Source organism: Megalobrama amblycephala, linkage group LG21 (genome assembly GCF_018812025.1).
Source record: "Megalobrama amblycephala isolate DHTTF-2021 linkage group LG21, ASM1881202v1, whole genome shotgun sequence".
NCBI lineage: Eukaryota > Metazoa > Chordata > Actinopteri > Cypriniformes > Xenocyprididae > Megalobrama > Megalobrama amblycephala.
In genome coordinates this window covers 29,478,718-29,501,665 of record NC_063064.1, presented here as the reverse complement: position 1 = coordinate 29,501,665, position 22,948 = coordinate 29,478,718, and the positions used below count along the sequence as shown (strand labels likewise).

The 22,948-nt window shown below is 37.0% G+C and overlaps 2 protein-coding genes across 7 annotated transcripts; one reads left to right on the top strand and one right to left on the bottom strand.

Annotated features, from left to right (window-relative positions):
- Positions 1-1,733: 1,733 nt before the first annotated feature.
- On the bottom strand, positions 1,734-7,805 carry LOC125256522. 3 transcript variants are annotated; one of them, XM_048172581.1, is made up of 3 exons: positions 7,672-7,805; positions 3,550-3,707; positions 1,734-3,087 (listed from the first exon to the last, which is right to left on the bottom strand). In XM_048172581.1, the coding sequence occupies exons 1-3, from the start codon at positions 7,710-7,712 to the stop codon at positions 2,159-2,161; spliced, it is 1,128 nt and encodes a 375-aa protein (XP_048028538.1). In that variant the 5' UTR covers positions 7,713-7,805; the 3' UTR covers positions 1,734-2,158. The 3 variants fall into 3 exon arrangements, with proteins under 3 accessions (XP_048028538.1, XP_048028540.1, XP_048028539.1); XM_048172583.1 differs by lacking the exon at positions 7,672-7,805 and adding an exon at positions 6,865-6,922; XM_048172582.1 differs by lacking the exon at positions 7,672-7,805 and adding an exon at positions 5,170-5,221.
- Positions 7,727-22,640, top strand: znf362a (zinc finger protein 362a). Of its 4 annotated transcripts, XM_048172579.1 has the most exons (10): positions 7,727-7,854; positions 10,698-10,813; positions 14,869-14,932; positions 15,873-16,119; positions 16,197-16,322; positions 17,947-18,292; positions 18,639-18,863; positions 19,021-19,099; positions 19,444-19,602; positions 19,728-22,640. In XM_048172579.1, the coding sequence occupies exons 3-10, from the start codon at positions 14,870-14,872 to the stop codon at positions 19,842-19,844; spliced, it is 1,362 nt and encodes a 453-aa protein (XP_048028536.1). In that variant the 5' UTR covers positions 7,727-7,854; positions 10,698-10,813; position 14,869; the 3' UTR covers positions 19,845-22,640. The 4 variants fall into 4 exon arrangements, with proteins under 4 accessions (XP_048028536.1, XP_048028534.1, XP_048028535.1 ...); XM_048172577.1 differs by lacking the exon at positions 7,727-7,854 and having other exon boundaries at positions 10,255-10,813; XM_048172578.1 differs by lacking the exons at positions 7,727-7,854; positions 10,698-10,813 and adding an exon at positions 10,892-11,522.
- The last annotated feature ends 308 nt before the right edge of the window (positions 22,641-22,948 follow it).

The following is a 22,948-nucleotide window of genomic DNA, read 5'->3' as shown; positions in this document are numbered from 1 at the left end:
GCTCTTCAATCTTTTTTTTTCTTTTCTTCACATGACAGATGCAAACTCATAATGAACATCCTATCCAAACAATGCTGACATTTTTATATGCCAAACTGTTATTGCTAACCAGTGTTCATAATTGAGATACTATTTTAGTTTTTATTAATATTTTGAATTAGTTTTTATTTTCATTTTAAAATGTTAGTAATTTGTTATTATACAATTTTTAGTTTTTATTAAAATTGTATTTTTCAGTTTTAGTATGTCATTTTAGTACACCATTGATTATATATTTATATATATATATATATATATATATATATATATATATATATATATATAACTAAATTTTATATACATATATATATATAGAGAGAGAGAGAGAGAGAGAGAAAGAGAGAGAGCCAACATGTTTATTTCAAGTAACAAAAATATATATTTTTTAAGTTTTAGATATTTTTGTTAATTGAAATAAACATACACACACACACACACACACACACATATATATATAATAATAATAATAATTATTATTATTATTATATATATATATTATTATATATATGATATAATACAATATATATAATATTATATATATACAGCTCTGGAAAAAAATAAGAGACCACTTAACATTGATTTCTGAACTCTTTTTTTTTTCCAGAGCTGTAATATATATATATATTATTTTATATATATATATTGAGCAAAGAAATTTTTTTATAGCTTTAGATATTTTTGTTACTTGAAATAAACATTAAAATAATAATGTTGACTACATATATACACATATATAAAATTTCAGTTATATATATACACACATATAATTTCAGATTATATATATGTATATATATAAACATTAACTGAAATTGTATATACATATGTGTGTATATATATAAATATAACTTTAACAACTTTTTTATATACTTGTAGTTTCAATTAAATATAATAACCCTACTGCTCTACTGCTAACCAGTGTTTTTATTAAAAACTAATAAAAATAATTTGTTAACTGAAGCTGAAATAAAATAATGTATTAAATAATATTTGAACAAAATGAAAATTAGAAATGTGCCCTTGGCAACTATCTAGAAGTTGAATTTTAATTGAAATATTAAAAAACAAAAATTAAAAATAAATAGGAATATAAAAAAAAAAAAAAAAAATCACATAAAATGACTAAAACTAAACTTAAAATAAAATCTGAAAATAGAAAAATAAGAGCTAATTCAAAATATTAATAAAAACTATAATAGTATATAAATAATACTAAAATAACAGTTTTTAATGCATTTATTGCCACCCAGTTTTGCCGCACTGCCTTTACTAATAAGCAAGCTTTGATCAGAGTTGTTTGCTCTTCTGTGTTTACAGAGATTCTCCTGCATGTGTCTGTGCAAGTCTGAGTTCTTCAGCAGGACGCGTTTGTTGTAGCGTTTGCTATGTGGTGCTTTTCCAAAGAGCTGAACTAGAAGGGCAAAAAAGGAAGATGAGCCACTTAACAAAAGCTTCGGTTTCAAATGCAGATTTCCAAAAGACAGCGCAGGGAGACCTCTGGTGTTGAAATGTATACTTCAACAGCTGCAGGAGGTTTGTTTTCCCATTGAACTTTTGTGATTGTTCTTATTTTTACTTGTTCGGTCATGAACGTGTCTGTTCATTCCACTGAACTGATTCAAACTGTCAAGTTATGGAGAATTTCAGAGTTTGATGAATGTGCTCATGACAAATAACCAGCGCCTTGAGCACTTCTGTATGCATAAATACTTTATTGCACAATTTGATTTTTTATGTTAACTCTAAATGCCACTGCTCATGTGTCACTATTGTTCTGTGAAGCACAGCACCCCTCGGGCCCTATTCCCTTTTTAGGGAACCGTAAACTGGTTTTAGGTTTAAAAATAACTCATCTATCTCATATGAAACCAGCTGGTGCTCTCAAAACGAACAGTTTATTTACTTTGCAAAGAAAATGCACCGCATAAACTCATGAATTTTTAACACATCTGTTTTTACAATCTTAATTTGTCTTTGTCTATCAGATTTTTCTGCGGTATGCGTGCACAGACGATCCTTCAAATGAGTTTGCGAGGACATTGACAGATCAGCCATCTCCTTTTGCAGTTTTCAGCTCCACAAACCACAGTGTGAATTTGCAATCACATTTTTTTGCTATCACTTACAGATCTGGGACTCTGTTAAATGATTGAGATAAGAGTTTCAAGCTGTGTGCCACCAAGTTCTCCAGGTTAAAGATTAGGAGAATATTACCACTGACGACTGTGGGAAAAAAACAAACCAGAAGCATGCATACCAACCCTGTGAATGTTTCTCGCCACAAGCAGGGACTTTCCCTTTCGGGAGGCCAACAGTGTTTGCCTTGAGACCTGTTAAAAACACATCGCTCTGTTGATGTGACCTCTAGCAGAAGATCGGTTTTAGACTGTGCAAACGCTGATTGCTTTTGTTTCTGGATATAATTGTCTGCCAAACTGGTTTGGTGAGCGCACAGGACATCATTCCCAGGACAGGTCCATTGTGGCTCGCCAGTCCTGTGAACGCCACAGCTGTTGGGTGCTTTTTCTGACTCAATCAGACTTAGTGACATATGCATTTGCCCGAGGACAACATAGTCCCTTTTCTGTGTGTCAGGTGGACCTCGAGACTTGAGCCGACCCAAACTCCCCGTCAAACTCAACAGAACCACCATTGCAGGAAGAACCCAGGATAACTCATCCATGTCGGGAATGCATGTAACAAGGCATCCGCCTCTTTTCAAACAGGCTTCCACAGAGAACCGCTCCAGCGTCCAGTCACGGCCTCTGCATGTTCCACTCACAATCCATGCTAGAAGACATCCAAAACATCCGACTCTCCTTGAGAGACAATCGGATTCACTTGCATTTTGCTCCAAGCGTCCCTTCGTTCGCCTGTCTTGAGGACGCAGCAGATTAACCAACAACTCCACAGCAATCAGAGGCGGCGTCAGCAGCAGCACGACTCCATAGGCCTGGCAAAGAAAGAACAGGAATCGAAGGGCGATGACATCCGAGGAAACGTAAAAAGGCGTCAACCAGGACCCCGTGAGCCAGATGTAGAGCAGAAACACTGGAGGAACAGAAAAGAGGCATCAAACTGATGAATTAAAGGGTTAGTTCACCCAAAAATTAAATTTCTGTCATTAATTATTCACCCTCGTGTCGTTCCACACCCATCTTCAGAACACAAATTAAGATATTTTTGATGAAATCCAATAATGAGTCTGCGTTCTGACGTAGAACCTGGAAGCGCTCGACATAAACGGCATACGAGAATGCTGAAAACTGCAAAAGGAGATGGCTGATCTGTCAATGTCCACGCAAACTCATATGAAGTTTCGTCTATGCACGCATACCGCAGCAAAATCTGATAGGATTTCATCAGAATATCTTAATTTGTGTTCCAAAGATGAATGAAGGTCTTACAGGTGTGGAACGACATGAGAGTGAGTAAATAATGACAGAATTTTCATTTTTGGGAGAACAAACCCTCTAAGTGGAAAATGAGGACAAAATGTGGGGTTCTGCTTACAGGTGACGGCGAGGTCTGTGAATAACAACAGGCAGCAGCAGCAAAGGCTGACCGCAGTGATGGTGTGTGTGACTACAGACGGACACAACAGCATGCTGCTCATCAGTTTGCACACACACAGACGGAGCGTAGCATCCAGAACACCCTCCATGTTCACACTTAGAAGACAGACATTAAAAACACACTGTCAGTTGATGTTTCATTAAATAGTCATAATGCACATTCTCTTGAAGGAAGCTGATGATAAATGCACAAGTAGATTTTAAAAAGAAAGTCAAATTGTACAGGACTATGTTCCAGGCGCCACATACATTAAAGTCGATATGAAATCAGATCTGTTTTCCTAATACATGGTACTGGTCTTATTGTGGAGGATTTATAATGGCATCTTATCTTTTTTCCCCTCCAAAAGTGTTTAAAAAGTCTTTGTAATGTTTCATCAGAAGTAACTTGTTCTGCCAACCAAGATCGCCAACCAAAAAGTGGCTGCATTTTGGGCTGGAACACCCATTTTTCACAATCCAATCAATTCCCAATAAGTAAAATCTATATATATATATATGACCTTGGACCACAAAACCAGTCATAAGTCGTAGCAATTTGTAGCAATAGCCAACAATACATTGTATGGGTCAAAATAATGGGTCAAAATTTTTTTATGTCAAAAATCATTAGGATATTAAGTAAATTTCCTACCGTAAATATATCAAAAATTTATTTTTGTGAGTGGATATGCATTGATAAGGACTTCATTTGGACAACTTTAAAGGCAATTTTCTCAATATTTTGATTTTTTTGCACCCTCAGATTCCAGATTTTCAAAGTTGTATCTCGACCAAATATTGTCATATCATAACATACCTACATCAAAAGCTTATTTATTCAGCTTAAATCCCAATTTCAAAAAATGGACCCTATGACTGGTTTTGTGGTCCAGTGTCATTAAACTTTGACCAAAAATGTGATATATACACAGTGGCGTAACTTTGTTTTAAAAAGTGGGTGGGACATGAGTGTGTGTGTGTGATCGCTGCCTTTTAGTTCAAGCGTACATGAACCGATCATCTCTTCCTACTACAAACATGAATTAACATCAGTACACACCATTTTTTAAGTTCACCGACCCCTCCCTTATAGAGGGTATGCATCGACGTCACTTTCCCGCCGAAAACGCGCTCCCTCAGCTGGACTGAGTGGCAAAAGAACCTGCTGCATGACTGGATTTAATAGGGGAAATTGCGAAAACGAGCGAAAAACAAACGAATTACTCTAAATGCTGGAATTGAATGTGTTCCTTACAACTTGTCAAATAAACCTAATCCATGGATATTGACATGCACCCAGGAGTCGTGTTTCCTGACATTTATATGTGCCTGATTTGACGCCGGGGAATTACATAAAGCAAATCTGCCTGTAAATATTTGATATAACCACAATATAGGTAGGTTTAAATCCGCGTAATCACTTATATCAATGTTATATCGTCATATTGTCCAGCCCTATATAGTTTTTGTAAGTGTTTATTTAAAAACACCAAATTATGCAGAATATAAGATAATAAATATTTAATTGATGAGTTGTCAACACAATATATAACAATACAATACGGTATGATTTTACCTCAAAATCCAACAATTTGACAAAATGATAACTGCAAATCCATGTTTCTCTGCCTGGAGTCCAGTTGTTTCTGTGAATTGCAGCGATCCGTTTGCTTTTTTTTCTGTAGCTTTCGGCAGTCTTTAAATATATACCTCAGGGTTTTGTGTCAAAGCTATTTGTTCAGTCAATCACAAAGGCTCTTTCCCGTTTTGGATGTGTTTTGTGTGACGGTTGACGATGACGTCACGTGCATACCCTCTATTAAAGGTGCCCAAGAATGCTTTTTCACAAGATGTAATATAAGTCTAAGGTGTCTGTGTCTGTGAAGTTTCAGCTCAAAATACCCCATAGATTTTTTTTAATTAATTTTTTTAACTGCCTATTTTGGGGCATCATTAACCCTTTCAAGCGTGAGTTTAAAATATTCTAACTGTCCCCCCAGAGTGAGTTTTTTTTAAGGCGACCGTTATTTTAGAACGTTTGCCTTTAATGTTTCCATAGCGACGCGTCATGCGTGTCAGGAGCGCTGAGCGCAGCCACAATAACACTGTATGACAGGTGGATCGCTATTATTTAGTTTTTCCTTGTTTATTTAAAATATTCACAAACTTGCTTTCCATGTTATCAACTATCTGATATTCCGATCCTCAAATATGTGTAAGGGAGTGTGTTTTGTCGTTTAAAATCCTTTATAAATTATCTTTATCTTGATCTATAACGCGAGATGGGCGGCGCCATCTTAGTTTGCCCCGCAGTTCGCAGAGTCCTGTCAGCCGGATTTACAGCAGGTGAATTCATTCATTTCAAGTGGCTGGTGAACTGGAAGAGTAATAGAGTAAACTTTATAGTTACTTGGGCCCATTATGTGTGTCTGATATGAATAAATGTCGGCAAATTGTATATGAATGGATTGTTATTGCTCCTTCCACTGATGTCTGACATCAGTGTGTATTTTATAAACTCTAAATATATTGTTTTAATGGTGCTTATGCATATTTAAATGTCTGAAACCTTAAAAGAAACGTTATGTGGTTGAAAACACTGCATAGTTGTGATATATGACAAGAGCTGCGCATGTCCGTCTCACAGTAAAAGCGCGAAAGCGCAGTTTGAATCTGGCAGTTATGTGACGTCGCTGAACGTTCAAAATCCCATATGTGGGACCGTACGCCCAGGGGCACTGAAATAAAAATCCCATATGTGGGACCGTACCGCTCAAAGGGTTAACTACTGATTTTGGCAGCGCCGCCCCTTTAAATGGCGCGCTCCCTGCCACACGAGCTCTCGACTATATTGCAGTGCATTTACAAAGTTCACACAGCTAATATAACCCTCAAATGGATCTTTACAAGATGTTCGTCATGCATGCTGTATGCATGCTTCGAATTATGTGAGTAAAGTATTTATTTTGATGTTTACGTTTGATTCTGTATGAGTTTGACGGCTAATTCTAGATTTATAAAGAATGAAGTTGTTTATGCATTATACAGACTGCACATGTTTAAAAATGAAAATAGCGACGGCTCTCGTCTCCGTGAATACAGTAAGAAATGATGGTAACTTTAACCACATTTAACAGTACATTAGCAACATGCTAACGAAACATTTATAAAGACAATTTACAAATATCACTAAAAATATCATGATATCATGGATCATGTCAGTTATTATTGCTCCATCTGCCATTTTTCGCTGTTGTTCTTGCTGGCTTACCTTGTCTGTGCACAGATCCAGACGTTAATACTGCCTTTCCTTGTCTAATGCCTTGAACATGGGCTGGCATATATGCAAATATTGGGGTCATACATATTAATGATCCCGACGGTTGCGTAACAGTCGGTGTTATGTTGAGATCCTCCTGTTTGAAGCAATGGGGTTTGAAACTCAATGTATGTCTTTTCCATGTACTGAACTCTTGTTATTTAACTATGCTACTATTGAACTTTTAATTCAATTTTTGATTCTAGGGCACCTTTAAAACCTGCGTTCAGTGATAAAGCGCTCTTACGTGTGGACTGTGTATGAGCGCCAAGAGAGCACAGTTGCATGCCTCTGATAACAGCGGCAACATGGTTTCAAAAACAACACCTTCCAGCGCTAGTTCACCTCTTATTTAAAAAACGAATGAAATGAATGCTTTGCTAGTCAACTGGAGATGTTTCATGTGTATTAGGTACATCCATGCCGCAAGATGTTTCAAAAAGTGGTAGGGACAATATCGACCCTGGTGAAAAGTGGTGGGGACGTGTCCCACCTGTCCCACCCGCAAATTACGCCTATGTATACATATGTGTGTATGTATGTGTATGCATATATATATATATATGTCTATATATATATATATATATATATATATGTCTGTGTGTGTGTGTGTGTGTGTGTGTGTTATTTTCACACATATAACATAAAAGCATGCATATTTAAATAATGACGTAAAATCAAATACAATCAAGATCATTTGGTTATTTGCACAGCAATGCTATAATTACAGGGCCAGTCCAAGCTGATTGTCTCACTCACCAGAAACCAGAGATGAAGTGATGTGGTAAAGCTTCTGACATCAGAGGTGCTTCAAGTGATGCCACGCTGAAAGCTGCAGGTCCACAGACAGACCTCCAGTGAAGAGAAGCTGGATGAACATTAGTCAAGGCAGTTAGGAGACACTGATCCCTACCTCAACACATCAGCAGTCAGTCATTCTTTGTGAGTTTTTTTTCATAGAGTGTGTGTGCATTTCTCTTTACCCTCCCCCAGTGGGACGTGTCTAAACATTCAAGCTCTTTTCTTGTCTCACCTGGACTCAAAGCACGTGTCTATGGAGAGGGAGTGTCAGTGTTTGGCTAGATCTCACAGAAACCAGTCCATCTGCTTCCTACTCAAACACATGTGTGCATGCTGCTTCATAATGCAGATCTCGTGTCTCTGACAGCACACATCACGCTTCATCGAGCTTTATTTGACTGACAGCGTGGCAAACTCTAAAGAGCTCCTCCAAGAACGCTGTTTGTGGGTCCACGCACTCGTTTAAAAACGCTTGAATCCTGGAACAGTCTGACTGGGCGTGTGCTGCCATCTATTGTTCAGATAAGAGAATGACAATCAACTAAGATACTAAAGAAGAGAGGAAATTATCAGAAACCTATTCACGATACTAGTTTCACGATACGATTTTCTCACATTTTTTTAACAAAATGAGATTTAAGACAAATTAAAAATGAGAAAGTGTCTTTTTATTATTTCTCTGACAAAATGTTGCATATTTCTTTGTGAAATTATGCTACAAAACTTCATAACAGCAGACAGGCTGCATGAGAACGCAAACTCACTGTCTGACAGCAGGTGGCGCTTATGGAACAGCTGCAATACAGCGCATCCTTGGTTACCGCCGTGAACAAAGCAGTGCTGCGCGCTTATAAACACTACTTTGAAATGCATTGTATGGAGGTAAGATGAAAAGAAAAAAACATTTAAACTTTTCTGAACACAGTCAATTCCCCTCAGATATACATTAATTAAACAGTATTGAATATTACTAATGTCACATACTATTTCAAGGATGGATAGTATGCCTATAGGCAACTTTCTCAAAAACGACAAATATGACCCAGAATGCATTGCTTTACGGTATATTACTCCTGTTTATTGCAATGCATTCTGTAAATTACAATGCATTCTGGGTAATATTTGTCTACAAATATTACCCAGGATGCATTGTTTTTACAGTATATTACTGTTTCAATCAAAAACTGTATTTTATTGTCAAAAACGACAAATATTAGCCAGAATGCATAGTTTACGGTATATTACTCCTGTTTATTACAATGTATTCTGTAAATTACAATGCATTCTGGGTAATATTATTTGTCGTTTTTGAGAAAGTGGCATATAAGCTTAGCTACTTTCTCGAAAATGACAAATATTACCCAGAATGCATTGTTTTACAGTATATTACTCCTGTTTATTACAACGCATTCTGTATATTGCATTGCATTCTGGGTAATATTATTTGTTGTTTTTGAAAAAGTGGCCTATAAGCTTAGCTAACTCGAAAATGACAAATATTACCCAGGATGCATTGTTTTTACAGTATATTAGTGTTTCAATCAAAAACTGTATTTTATTGTTGAAAACGACAAATATTACCCAGAATGCATTGTTTTATGGTATATTACTCCTGTTTATTACAATGCATTCTGTATATTACATTGCATTCTGGGTAATATTATTTGTCGTTTTTGAGAAAGTGGCCTATAAGCTTAGCTACTTTCTCGAAAACGACAAATATTACCCAGGATGCATTGTTTTTACAGTATATTACTGTTTCAATCAAAAACTGTATTTTATTGTCGAAAACGACAAATATTACCCAAAATGCATTGTTTTATGGTATATTACTCTTGTTTATTACAATGCATTTTGCAAATTGCAATGCATTTTGGGTAATATTATTTGTCGTTTTCCAGAAAGTGGCCTATAAGCTTAGCTACTTTCTCGAAAACGACAAATATTACCCAGAATGTATATTACTCCTGTTTATTACAACGCATTCTGTAAATTACAATGTATTCTAGGTAATATCATATGTTGTTTTCGAGAAAGTGGCCTATAAGCTAGGCTACTTTCTCGAAAACGACAAATATTACCCAGAATGCATTGATTTATGGTATATTACTCCTGTTTATTACAATGCATTCTGTAAATTACAGTGCATTCTGGGTAATATTAATTGTAGTTTTCGGGAAAGTGGCCTATAAGCTAAGCTACTTTCTCGAAAACGGCAAATATTACCCAGAATGCATTGTTTTATGGTATATTACTCCTGTTTATTGCAATGTATTCTCTAAATTACAGTGCATTCTGGGTAATATTATTTGTCGTTTTCGAGAAAGTGGCCTATAAGCTAGGCCACTTTCTCGAAAACAACAAATACTACCCAGAATGCATTGTTTTTAAGGTATATTACTGTTTCAATAGGAAAAGGTTTTTTACTGTGTAAATTTGTTTTGTTTTTTACAGCTATCTTGAGACAGAAGCTCAGATACATATGTTTTCTGTGTTGTTGTTTGTTTCATATATTGAGGTCATTGCATATCTCATAATACCATTTCAAGTATTTCAAGACAAAATAGCAGACTAAATAAAACGTAGTAAATGTGTTCAAACTTTTGTCTGGTAGTATTAGTGTATATTGTGTTGTTTTTGTTTGCACATAGTATAACTACTCTATTCTATTCCTACCCAAATCAAATCTGTTTACATTCAGTAATAAGACATGTATAAATGGATGCAATTCGTCAGTGTTGCTACAAAAACAGTTCATGTCGTATTAATAGAAAATGCATATTAGATGTTGTTCGTGACTGTCTGTGATCTGTTAATCCATATCTCAGTGTCTTCATTTGAACTCCATACCCTGTAAATCACTTCCCTGACCTTCTCAGAGGAATTACAGTAACCCAAAATGTTAACAAGTCATGGTTTTGAATGATTTTATGTTGAGGGCTCTGCTGTATGTTTGATCATATATGGTTTCGCTGTGCCTGCAGCACCCAGAAGTGAACGGCAGGCGACCCGGAAGGTCTGAACTCCCTCTGAAGGCAAAGCCGAAAGAACATCTGAACCTTTCATTAAATCTAATAAATCCACCGTCGAGGGCTGTAAGGTATGTCTGTCGCTCTCTTTTCATCTTCACGAATGCATATAATTTTTTTGACATTTGCAGGATGCAGTGAAACGATGCTAGTTATCACAGTCATTCGAGTGAGCAAAAAAGTTCAAATAAAAGAAAAAAATCAAAAGCAGACGCGTGTTGCAACAATATTACCATCTGCACTCTCGTGCATAATTGCGTCATGATAGAAATGTTATATTTTCGCGGGAGGGATGCGCGTCTGTTTCCATCTGCGTGGTTTGTTCGCATCGCATGATTGTTGTAGGAAGTCTCTCGTTTTTTTTTTCCTCCCGTTTTTTTTTCTCTCCTCCAGCCGGGCTATTCAAACCTGCAGATCTAAGTAAACAATCATTCGCTCACTTAATGCAAATAATGCGGCGTTTTACGCGTCGCTCCTTTCATCTGAATTCACGCGCTTTATTTTTGTCGCTAAAAAATGTGGGATCTGCAGAATATGGCGCCCTGTCCTTATAAAAATAAGACAGGCTGCCATTTTTGTTTTCCTTTTGTCTGAAATTTTTAATAAAACTGTCTGAGAATGTGGGAGAGGCAGACACCGGGGACCTGCACTCTCAGAAGCCTCGAAATGCGTCCGTTCGCCTTATTGCGCGAGAGTTTTTAATTTGATGTTTGATCAAAGACGACGTGCTTTAATTGGGAATGATTTCAAGGATGCCGATAGAATAAAAGAAAAAGTTGAGTAAGTTTGATCTCAGTTTATATCGAGACTCAGAGACGTGTCATTCCTCGCTGAAATGTTTGTTTTGATATGTACATGTTGTTTAAAAAGGTGCTGGGCGAATTTAAATGCGTGTTAAATAGTTTTAAATGTCATAGGAGGCTTCACAGATTTCATTAAAAAAAAAAAAAAAAACTAGGGAGAAGTCTTTGTAGTTTCAGAGATTTAGACTAACTTATATATTTGTAATGCACCTCTATATGCACCACTTATATGGTACTTTCATGTTTTTGTGTGTTTGTTTGTTTCTTGAGGGACATTTACTATGGTAGTACCATGGAAATACTACCAGTGTACATGAATTTCAGTGCCACATTAGTTGATGAGATCTTCATAATAATTTGAGATACCCTGCAATGTTCATTTTTAGTGTGGATAAGCTATTTTATATCTATTTTGTAAATTTCATTGTCTTCATACTATTATTTGGGTCATTGACGAATATGTTTTTTAAACGTGTAAAAAAATATAATGGATATATAATTAATTTTGAAGTTTTATTAAGTGTTAACAATGAGATTATGTGATTTTTATAGTCAATTAACACTGCTTTTGTCATTTTTTACAAGATGGACAAAATTTGTCAACAAAAAAGTCATTTGGTTTAACCAAAATTTCGGTTTTACCGAATGACACTTTTGGTTATACCGAATGACGATATTTTCATAAAATGCTAACATATCAAACATTTTATATTTAGTACAAGTTTTTAAAATATTACAACATTTTCCATGTTTTATATCGGTTGCACCGAATGACCTGATGTTTCGGTACATGCGTATGAAAACATGAATTTTTCAAATAGTTAAGAGAGAGTTAGTTAATTTGATTCATGACCATGTGGTCCTTGGCAGGTGTCTGAATGATGTCACATCCTGTCACATGACTTGATCCAAAATGGTCCCTTTATATTGGTTACTCCGAATGACATCAATGAAATTCATTTCTCCGGACATTCTTTCTCATAACAAAGCAACGACTTCTACACATAATTTTAATAGCATTTTGCACTGTGTTGATATATGATGTTATAAAATCATGCCAGAATAAAAAACATATACATTTATTACATTTTAAGATATTTTAATCACAAATGAAATGTCTGTATTGGCCTTTGGACGGTTAAACCAAATGACCTTTTGACACTTCAAAATCTTTAAAATGATGCAAAATATAATTAAAACCTTTTGGATTCAATAAAAAGAGATCTAGTTGTATGACCTTACATACTTTGGATGTCATATCTTAGTTTTTTATTATTATTATTAAGGCCTTTGGACAAAAAAAAGACTCATCATGTCATTGACCCATTCATACAACTTTGCAGGTCTAAACAGTCCAGCGCTGTACCTTGTTTTCACCACAGTACTTTTTTATTAAATAGTAAATGATTCCTTGAAGTGGTTGTATTGAACAAACAGGAATAATGATGCCCATCCTTCCGCCCTTCTAATCTTTACCTGCTCGGTTGGGAGCGCTGGACCTTGAGAAACGTTTCCATACGGTGTGATTACTTTAGGCGTATCATTTTCATACATTATGTCTATGACACTGCGCTATGAATGTGTTGGCAGTGCTTATGGGTCTTGAGAGTGTTTGACTAAGGGGCCTTGCAGAGAAGTTCATTTACCGGAGCCAAAAATAATAAAAGCGATACGTCCAAATATATGAGCCCAGACCCTGCTGAATATTTCCTTAATGATGCTGAAAGGGTGTCTGTTTCACTTCCTGCTAAAACTGTGGGGTAGAGTTTTCACTTTTCCATATGAATCTGATGCTTTTACATGCAGTTGACATTTTTAGCTTCAAATACTCAAATATTGTCATTTCCTTTTCTCTACGTAGTTTTCAGATCAAGTTAATAAAGTGCTTTCTGTTTATAAGCTTTCCGGTGTAAAAAATGATATGATCAATATGTCAAGGCAAGGTGTTAAGTAATTTCAGCTTCATTTTATAAGTTATATGAGTCCCAACTTGATTTTTTTAGGTCAGTTTAATATAAATATTAATATACGTTTAAATGACTTGACCAGCTATTTTGATTTCTTAAAAATATAAGGCAGCAGCCGAACTTAAGTTTTTAAGTTGAAATAGGTGGAAATTTTCTTACAGTGTTGTGATAAGACCAACATAATTTGAAGCAGTTTGCAACATCACAGCAAAGCATGTTTGCTAATTTTTTTTATGCATTTGTATTTTGCCATAACAATGCAACAAGCAAAGTGCACTCAAAGTGTCTTGCATTAAGAAGTTGTTTGATTTTCCCAACGGGTGTCATGTTGAGGCATTTTTTAATAACCTGCTGTAGGTGTGTGAACAAACAGTGTGAGTTTGCTTGAAATACTTGTTCTGCGTTGTATCATATTCATACCACTGTGTCACGAATAATGTTCCGATGCATTTAAAGTCACAGTCTGCAATTAATAAGTATTTGTGCAAGTCTTAAGCCAACAACAAAATCTTCTGAACAACGGCAGTGATTCTATGTCACTGTAATGAAGCTTTACTGTAGTGTTTGATCCGTTTGATTAAATCAGAATTATACCTTTTAAAGTGGAAATTAATCCTAACTGGTCATGTTGTGCATGAATGATCAGTGTTTTAAAGAAAACTATTCTGTTAAATGGATAGTTCACCCAAAAATGAAAATTATCACATGATTTACTCAGCCTCAAGCCATCCCTCCTTCTTTCAGACGAAGATATTGGAGATATATTTAAAAAAATATTCTGGCTCTTCCAAGCATTTATCATGGTTGTGAATGGGGGGCATGTTTTGAAGGCCCAAAAAATGCATCCATCCATCATAAAAATAATCCATACAGCTCCAGCGGGTTAATAAAGACCCTCTGAAGCGAAGCAATGGGTATTTGTAAGAAAAATATCCATATTTAGAAGATAGTCACATACACCTAGGCTGGCTTGAGGGTGAGTAAATCATGGGATAAATTTCTATTTGGGTGAACTATTTGGTTTTTCAATCTTTGAGCACTTTCTTGAATATATTGTTTTATTCTTAAATATGGCACTTTTTGAAAGTTAAATTGGTTGTGAATGTCATTTCTCAACATATATTGCACCGAGCTGCTGTTTACTTTAAGTCACCTCCTTGGATTAGATCTGCATTTCTAATCGATAAATAATCCAAGGAGATCAGACCTAATCTATGCTTCTTTTTTCATTCGCCTCACTTTCATTCATTCACATATGAGCCGAGAGCCTTTAGTGAGAATTTGGATGTTTTCACTTAACAGCGAATGATCTGAAAATAAAGCATCATTAATCAAGCATGACTGTGTGTGTTTCAGAATGGCAGAACCTAGATTTAATAATCCATACTTCTGGCCTCCTCCACCTTCTATTCCTGGTCAGGTAAGGAACACGAACATGCATCAATGGACAGACATAATTAATCCTGGTCTCTTATCTAAAAAGAATCTTCACAGTAACATAATCAATAGTTTACTTTAGTTCTAGACAACCAGTCCTCAGAATCATTGCTGTTTACTAGTTGTCTTAGATAAGGGCGCAAACACTCGAAAGATTAGAGTTCTTCAAACAGTCAGATCTTTCTCTAGTCCATAAACACTCTTATGCCTGGAAAGTGAAATAATATTCAGAAAAAAATCAAATTTTTGTTCAGTATCATATTTGATACACAAGTGCTTTTGTAATATAGTATGATATACTGTATTATCATATAGTGTGATATAGTAGAATATGGAGCTCATAAAAGGAAAAACATCTGAATTTTATTCAAAAGATATGCAATTGCCGATATTTATACATCCAAAAAGAAAAGATGAAATTCTGATAGCTTGATAGTCTTCATCACATTATAACAGATTACTTGTAGAAAATGCATATAAATATCCTTTGTCACTCTGCAATGCTTAGTTTTTATTGTGGGTGGAAACATGCAACACATTGATGATTAAGAACTGTACAAATAAACGTTCCTCAAAAGCCTGGTGAATCATATTTGATATTCACATTTTAACATGAATTTTCTAAATGCATGGAAAATCAAGTAAACCTAAGGTGCTTCAGTCCAGCAATGTTCATCTTAAAATATTACTAGCAATATAAAAGTTATTTTTACGTTTACTTCATAAGAATCAGAAAAAAATTGTACAGAAAATTTTTTAGAATTATACTAAAAGGTGTTTTACTTGCTAAAAAGGTATATAAATTATCATTCAAGGCATGAAGGCTTTAAAAAATTGTGTATCAACCATGCTGGTTTTATAGGGTTAAACACAAGTTCTGCTCATCATGTCAGAACCATCTGGTTGATCTCACTTTTTCCCAGTTGGATAACCTCGTGCTGATCAACAAGATCAAAGAGCAGCTCATGGCGGAGAAAATCAGACCTCCACACCTGCCGCCCACTTCTGTCCCTTCCCAGCAGCCCTTGCTGGTTCCACCCACATCCACAGAAGGCGGGCAGCACAATATATCAACGCCTAAGCTGCAGCAGATGCCAGGGCTCCATGTGCACAGCACCTCCCAGCCCGACATCGCCCTACACGCACGACCCGCCTCCAGCAGCGTCGCAGGTAAATTCTCAATTGCATGGAACAAATCTGCTCACTGAGGCACATGAATAATGCTAATTGTGCAATAACATGGGCAGGTCGTATTCTGGGTGACGTGAACTTGAATCTGGACGACAAGACTGCCATTAAAGCAAGAGGATTGTGGGAAGACTGGCATTTGCGGCAAATCATAGACCAGCCATCCAGAGTGAATCATCTGTCAGGTACGTGCATGTAAATTATTGTTATTGTTTAAACGGGTCCTTGATTATGATTTCACTTTTTTAATTTTAGTTAATGTGTAATGTTGCTGTTTGAGCATAAACAACATCTGCAAAGTTATGATGCTCAAAGTTCAATGCAAAGAGAGATATTTTCTTTTAAAGAATTCACCGTTTAACGGCTGGTAGGGACTACAACAAGCTTCTTACCGGGTTGGTGACATCACAAACCCCAAAATTTACATAAACCCCGCCCCCAGGAACACACAGCAAAGGGGGTGAGGCCATGTTGGGCTGCTTTAGAGAAGAGGAAGAGTTGTTGTAGTAGAGTTTTGCGTCATTTTACGCCGGACTGCTTCACAAACGAGGGTCGATTCAACGCTGGTTTTGCACAAAAGATTAACATGACGGCACATGCTAGTGGATGAGTTGAATCAACTCCACAGCAACTACATACATTTATCCACTAACCATTCAGAAACGTCCAGTTTCATTCTAAAAGTTGTAACTTCTTCCTGAGTCTCTCCATCAGTGTCGACTCCGGTTTGAACAATGTAAGGCTGAACACCGTTACTGACAATCCTCATTTTGGCTGCGTGAGATTCTCCAGCTTTGTTGTTGTTGAGCTGTTAAAGCTCCGCCCTCTACTGGAAAGGGGGCGGGGAGCAGCAGCTCATTTGCATTTAAAGGGACACACACTAAAACAGCGTGTTTTTGCTCAAACCCAAATAGGGACAAATTTGACAAGCTATAATAAATGATCTGTGGGGGATTTTGAGCTGAAACTTCACAGACACATTCTGGGGACACCAGAGACTTATATTACATCTTGTAAAAGGGGTATTATAGGTCTCCTTTAATGCAATTATGTTTTTCCACAATATACTTAGAGGACCTATTATGCCTTTTTACAAGTTCATCTTTCTTTAGTGTGTAATGGTGCTGTCACAATATTCCTCATTTAAATAATTCTCGCCCAAGGCATATGCAAAATAAAGGGGCGGGGCCTGGTTTATCCCAAATGGCACCCTAAACCCTCACGGCCTTCCTCTGAGTCCGCACTTTCATGACGTAATGTCATGGGTAAAGTCCTCTGCGTAGCTTGTAAACATGCGGGCTCAGCTGAAGTGCGCATCGAGGGCGCATAGCGGCCGCAAAGGGGGGCGCTTGCGAGCAACCCTCTGAAACCTAAAATGATTAAAGGGACACCCTATGGTCTTGTGGACTTAACGGACACATGTACGCAGCAGCCATTGTAAGTCCACAAGACCGAAACTGCATAGAAGTGTGCCATTTGGGATTCAGCCGTAGTGTGTTGAAACTTGCGGTTATGGTAAGGGGGCGGGACATTTCCCAAACATGCTTGAAGCGGTTGACCAATCACAACACACTGGTCCAGCTGACCAATCAGAGCACATTGAGCTTTTCAGAAGGAGGGGCTTCATAGAAACAGGAACTAAACAGAGCGTTACTGACAGACTGGGAAGAGAGGAGCTGCAACAATGTCATATATGTGAAAAATAATGAACATTTAAGCATGAAAACCTGTTCTAGTAGAGCCTAAAAACAACATCAAGACTTTGTTAAAGGGCATAATATGGCCTCTCTAATTGAGGTGTGTTTTCAGGACTGTCACTGACGTCTTCTCGAACTGCCAACCACAACACGTCAGAGAGCGTGACGCCGACCACCCCGACCACTCCAACCACCAGCAGTCAGACGCGTCAGGGCGGCGCTCCTTCCCCAAACCTCATCTCAGGACTGGCCTGCGGGCCGGGGATGGAGGCTTTCAAAAACAGCGGAGGACTGGCAGGACTGCTGGGTCCACCTCCCAAGAGCATAGGACGAGGTCGCAAAAAGATCAAAGCTGAAAACCCTTCTGGGCCGCTCTTAGTCGTTCCTTACCCAATCCTGGCCTCTGGAGCCGACCAATCACCTGTCAGCATCACTGCCAAAGAAGGCAAAACATACAGGTAAAAGTTAAAATGATTTATGTTTAAAGGAACACTTCGCCCCAAAATTAAAATATTCTCCTCTAGTATTGCTCTCATATTTCATGACATTTATTATATGCATTTTATTTGTGTACAAATATGGTGTGTTAAGACATAGAGCATGGTCTACGGATCTTGATCTCTTGGTCCAAATCCAAATTGAATTATCTTTTCACTGTTATATTTGGCTTCAAACTGCAGTATATGTCATCTACATAGGTTTGCATCCATATACAAACAGTACTAACCACAGAATAATCCATACTCCCGAGTCCCGACCCCCATTTTCAAAATAAAAACAATAAAGATTTTTTACATTTTGCAGATGTAAAGTGTGTCCGCTGACGTTCTTCTCCAAGTCGGACATGCAGATACACTCCAAGTCTCACACAGAAGCAAAGCCACACAAGTGCCCTCACTGCACCAAGTCCTTCGCCAACGCGTCCTACCTGTCGCAGCACCTGCGCATTCACCTGGGAGTGAAGCCGTATCACTGCTCCTACTGCGAGAAATCCTTCCGCCAGCTCTCCCACTTACAGCAGCACACCAGGTACTTCTTCAGCCTCAGTTATATTTGACTTTTAAGAGCTCGTGTCGACAAACGTGCCGTGTACAAACACAAATGGCGACGGCATGGTATTACCAGAATGAACTAGGATGTTTTGAGATTGTAAGACATTTAATCTTGTGTTTTTTGCATTCAACAGAATCCACACAGGTGATCGGCCGTATAAATGTCTCCATCCAGGCTGTGAAAAGGCCTTCACGCAGCTCTCCAATCTGCAAGTAAGACCCAAATATCTCTTCTTTTGTAATCGTTCACATGCTTCATTAACTCTTTCCCCGCCATAGACGGAATTTCTGTGTTTTCACTGTTATGGGGTAGGGGGCGCTATTTTTCACCTTCTGAAAGAGTACAGAAGCTCCGAATCAAAACACAGGCAAAAAAGGAGCAGAATCAAGTGATAAAAGCATTGCTTATGCACATTGTAGTCTTTAGTTTTTGTTCAAAATCTTGCTTTTTTATTGAAACTTACCTTTACTTGCATTTAAGTGTTGATAAAAAAAGAAAGCATCTGCTGTCATCTGTCTGTCTGTGTGTATAACGAGAGCTTTGTGTGTTTCTGCAGTCTCACCAGAGATCACATAATAAAGACAAGCCTTACAAGTGCTCCAACTGTTACCGCGCTTACTCAGACTCCGCCTCCCTCCAAATCCACATGTCGGCTCACGCAATCAAAAACGCCAAGGCGTATTGCTGCAGCATGTGCGGTCGAGCCTACACCTCTGTGAGTACTAGAGCTTTCATCGTCTTATCGCCCTGTGGAATATACCACTTTAGTGAACATATTCATGCAGTTTATTAGCAATATATGCAATATCTTTAATCTTGTCATATAATGTCACTTCCCAGGAGACCTACCTAATGAAGCACATGTCTAAGCACACGGTGGTAGAACATCTAGTGAGTCAGCATTCGCCGCAAAGGACCGAATCCCCCAACGTTCCCGTTCGCATTTCCCTCATCTGAGATCCCCGGTCCTGTGGTCAGTCTTTCCCAACCTTGGCATAAGCAAGCGAAATCGCCTGTTCTTGGTGGTTTGACATTACTATTTTTTTTGTGTGTGTGTGTTTGTTTGTTTTACTTTTTGAGAACATTCCAAAAGGTATTAGACTGTGTGGATAGAGGCTCAAAACACAGCAGCGATTTGGGAAGGTTCTGTTACACGCGTTCCTCTTCTGGAACTCATTGTTGAGTTGAGAGGGAACAGTCGGGAAATCCAAAGATGGTTTCACAGCACTTTCAGGCCACACAAGTTTGGCTTTAAACGTTTCTGGTCTGTTATGACAATAAAGGCATTGCTCTTGGCAGCTAAACGTTTGGGACTGTAGGTATTATGCATTATAAAATCAGAAGACATACGTTGTATGTTTTAAGCTTGGACCAAGTCCAGTACCTCCTCTCATATTTTTCTATAGTGTCTGGGAAAAATCCCCTTCTTTTGGGCAACTCAAAGTTGGTTTAGAGACCAATGGTCTTGTGTTTTGATAATGTCAATCGTAAAATGTTTTCATTTCCTTGCTTGTAGGGAAACTGTACTAAAAATAGCTTTAGCATTAAAGTAAACTTCTCAAGAGGACTGTTACAAATCTGCAGAGGACTTTATAGACAAATCTTAGTGCTTTACCAATTTGTTTAGTGGTCTGGTGCCAAAAAATGGAATATGAAAATGGCAGAAAATTCGGATGTTTCAGAATGAACACGTACAGTGTTTAGAATTTACACTTTATAAAAGTGTAAACCCGCGACGACTCAAACACCGTGTTACGTTACACATTTGTCAGCATGCATTTGACATTCTAAATTGGTGAAAACTGCCAAGAAATGTCCACAATCTTATATTTTGCATAAATAAAATGAAGATTTTTTGCATTAAAGCCGTTATTTTCGTCCTCCCCCTTATTATTTAAATTGTGGAGTGCAGTATTGTAGAATTTGTTTTTGTTGTATTAGTAACACTTTACAAAAAGGTCTCATTTGTTAACATGTATTAACTAACATGAACTAACAGTGAGCAATGCATTACTTACAACATTCATTGACCTTTGTTAGGGGTCGACCAACATGTGTTTTTCAGGGCCAATGCCGATTATTACAGTAGACCGATAACCGATATTTTGAACCGATATGTATGTCTGGTGTAAAAATGAAAATTAATGTCAAATTTAAGAATAACAATGGCTCTGTGTGAATGCAAAACTTTCAGTGCCTTCAGCCCTCTGCATTGATTGGCCGGACTCGTGACTCCCAACAAATCAGATTGGCGGTGGGCGGAGCTTGCTCTAGGCCACAGAGTGGTGAGTTCCGACAGAGGTGGCTGCATCAGAGCCAAATAGCTCATTTAAAAATTAAATTATTTTATCTGAAAATCGGTTTTGAAAATGAACGGTAACCATAAAAATGCTTAATATCGGTGCCGATAATCGGTCAACCCCTAATCTTTATTATACTACTGGCTGGGCTGTTGAATGCTTGAATCTGATTGGCTGACGAACGTTCTAAGGTGTGCAGTTATTTTCAGGGTAAGGCACAGCTAAAGTAGTTCCAGGCAGGTCTTGACCGCATTACAGTTCCGTATCACTTCGCCAAATGATTTCAGTTATTTCAAAAGTCCTTACAGCACAAACTTTTATTTTAGATGTGATTAATCATGATTAATCAATTTGACAGCACTAAAATATAATAAATAAGATAAAAACGACAAATTATTCCCATGTTTTTTGCCACAAAATTACGTTTTATTATGTACAGAAAGCACATCTTTTTCTGCTCTCATGCACTCAAATTCACACACTTTATGTTAGTTAATAAAAATACAGTTGTTCATTGTTTATGTCAGTTCACGGTCCATTAACTGATAACAAATACAACTTTTGCTAACATTATCTTAGAATAATAAATGTTGTAGAAGTATTGTTCATTGTTAGTTAGTGTAGTTAACTAATGTCAACAAATGAAACCTTATTGTAAAGTGTTACAGTTATATTAAGCTTTTATTTTAATATTAAGTATTAATATTCATTTGGAATAAAAAATGAGGTCCTGTCCAGACAGTATTTATTACTGTATTACAGAAATGAGATTTTATTTTATGTTCATTTATTTTTTCTTTTGGTTTGGGGGATTTTTTGGGGAAAATGCTCTTAATTGTCATAATGCAAACAACGGTCCTACAAACAGGCTTCATTTTCATTTATTCAAAATACAATTTAGTATTTTTCATTTGTTTTTTTTGGGGTGAAATGTAACGATTCAGCCATATGCCGTTCTAAATTTCACACAGGACAGAACAATATTGGGGGGAAAGAGCTGGATTATAATGTGGAGTTGCCCATGAGATTTGTGTAGCTGCATCGATGTCTAGAATACCTCCTTGGCTTATTATACATGTTTATACTTATTATCATGTTTAAATATTAACAACTAACATGTTAATTTTACACATTTTAAGCCTTAACCATTTTATCACTAGTTGTTTACCATCACATTTTATATATTTTATACCATATTGGTGTTTACTTGTGTACTCCGTACTTTTATGTAATTTTATTTCCTAGCATGAACATGCTGTAAATAAACTATACAGTACTTAAGTGTTAACCAGTTTATATAAAATGACTACATGTCTAGTTATTATAAAATATACCTTTTTAATTGTCTTGAAATGTGGTACTCTATAAGATTTGCCTTGGCTGCTACATGCAAAGTCAAGACACGGAGAGGGAACGGACTTTGTAAAAGTAAGCAAATAAATATATGAGAAAATTCTGTGTCGGTGTGTGCGTTTATGCATGCTAGGTTATCACAAATACTTATGATTATGAAGCGAATACATTGATGTTGGTCAGACTTGAAATAGTTTTTCTGATGAAAACAAGCAGACAGGATATCAGTGTTAAACTGATCTTCGTGTCACTGTCTGTATTATGACAAATAAGCAAAGCTTCTGTCCAATTAGAGCAGTCCACACTTCCTGTTTGTGAAATGCTGCTGATATACTCTCAGGTAAGCCGATAACTGGTATTCCCCAACCTTTTTTAAAAAGTGACCAATAATATCATTAATAATGCTTA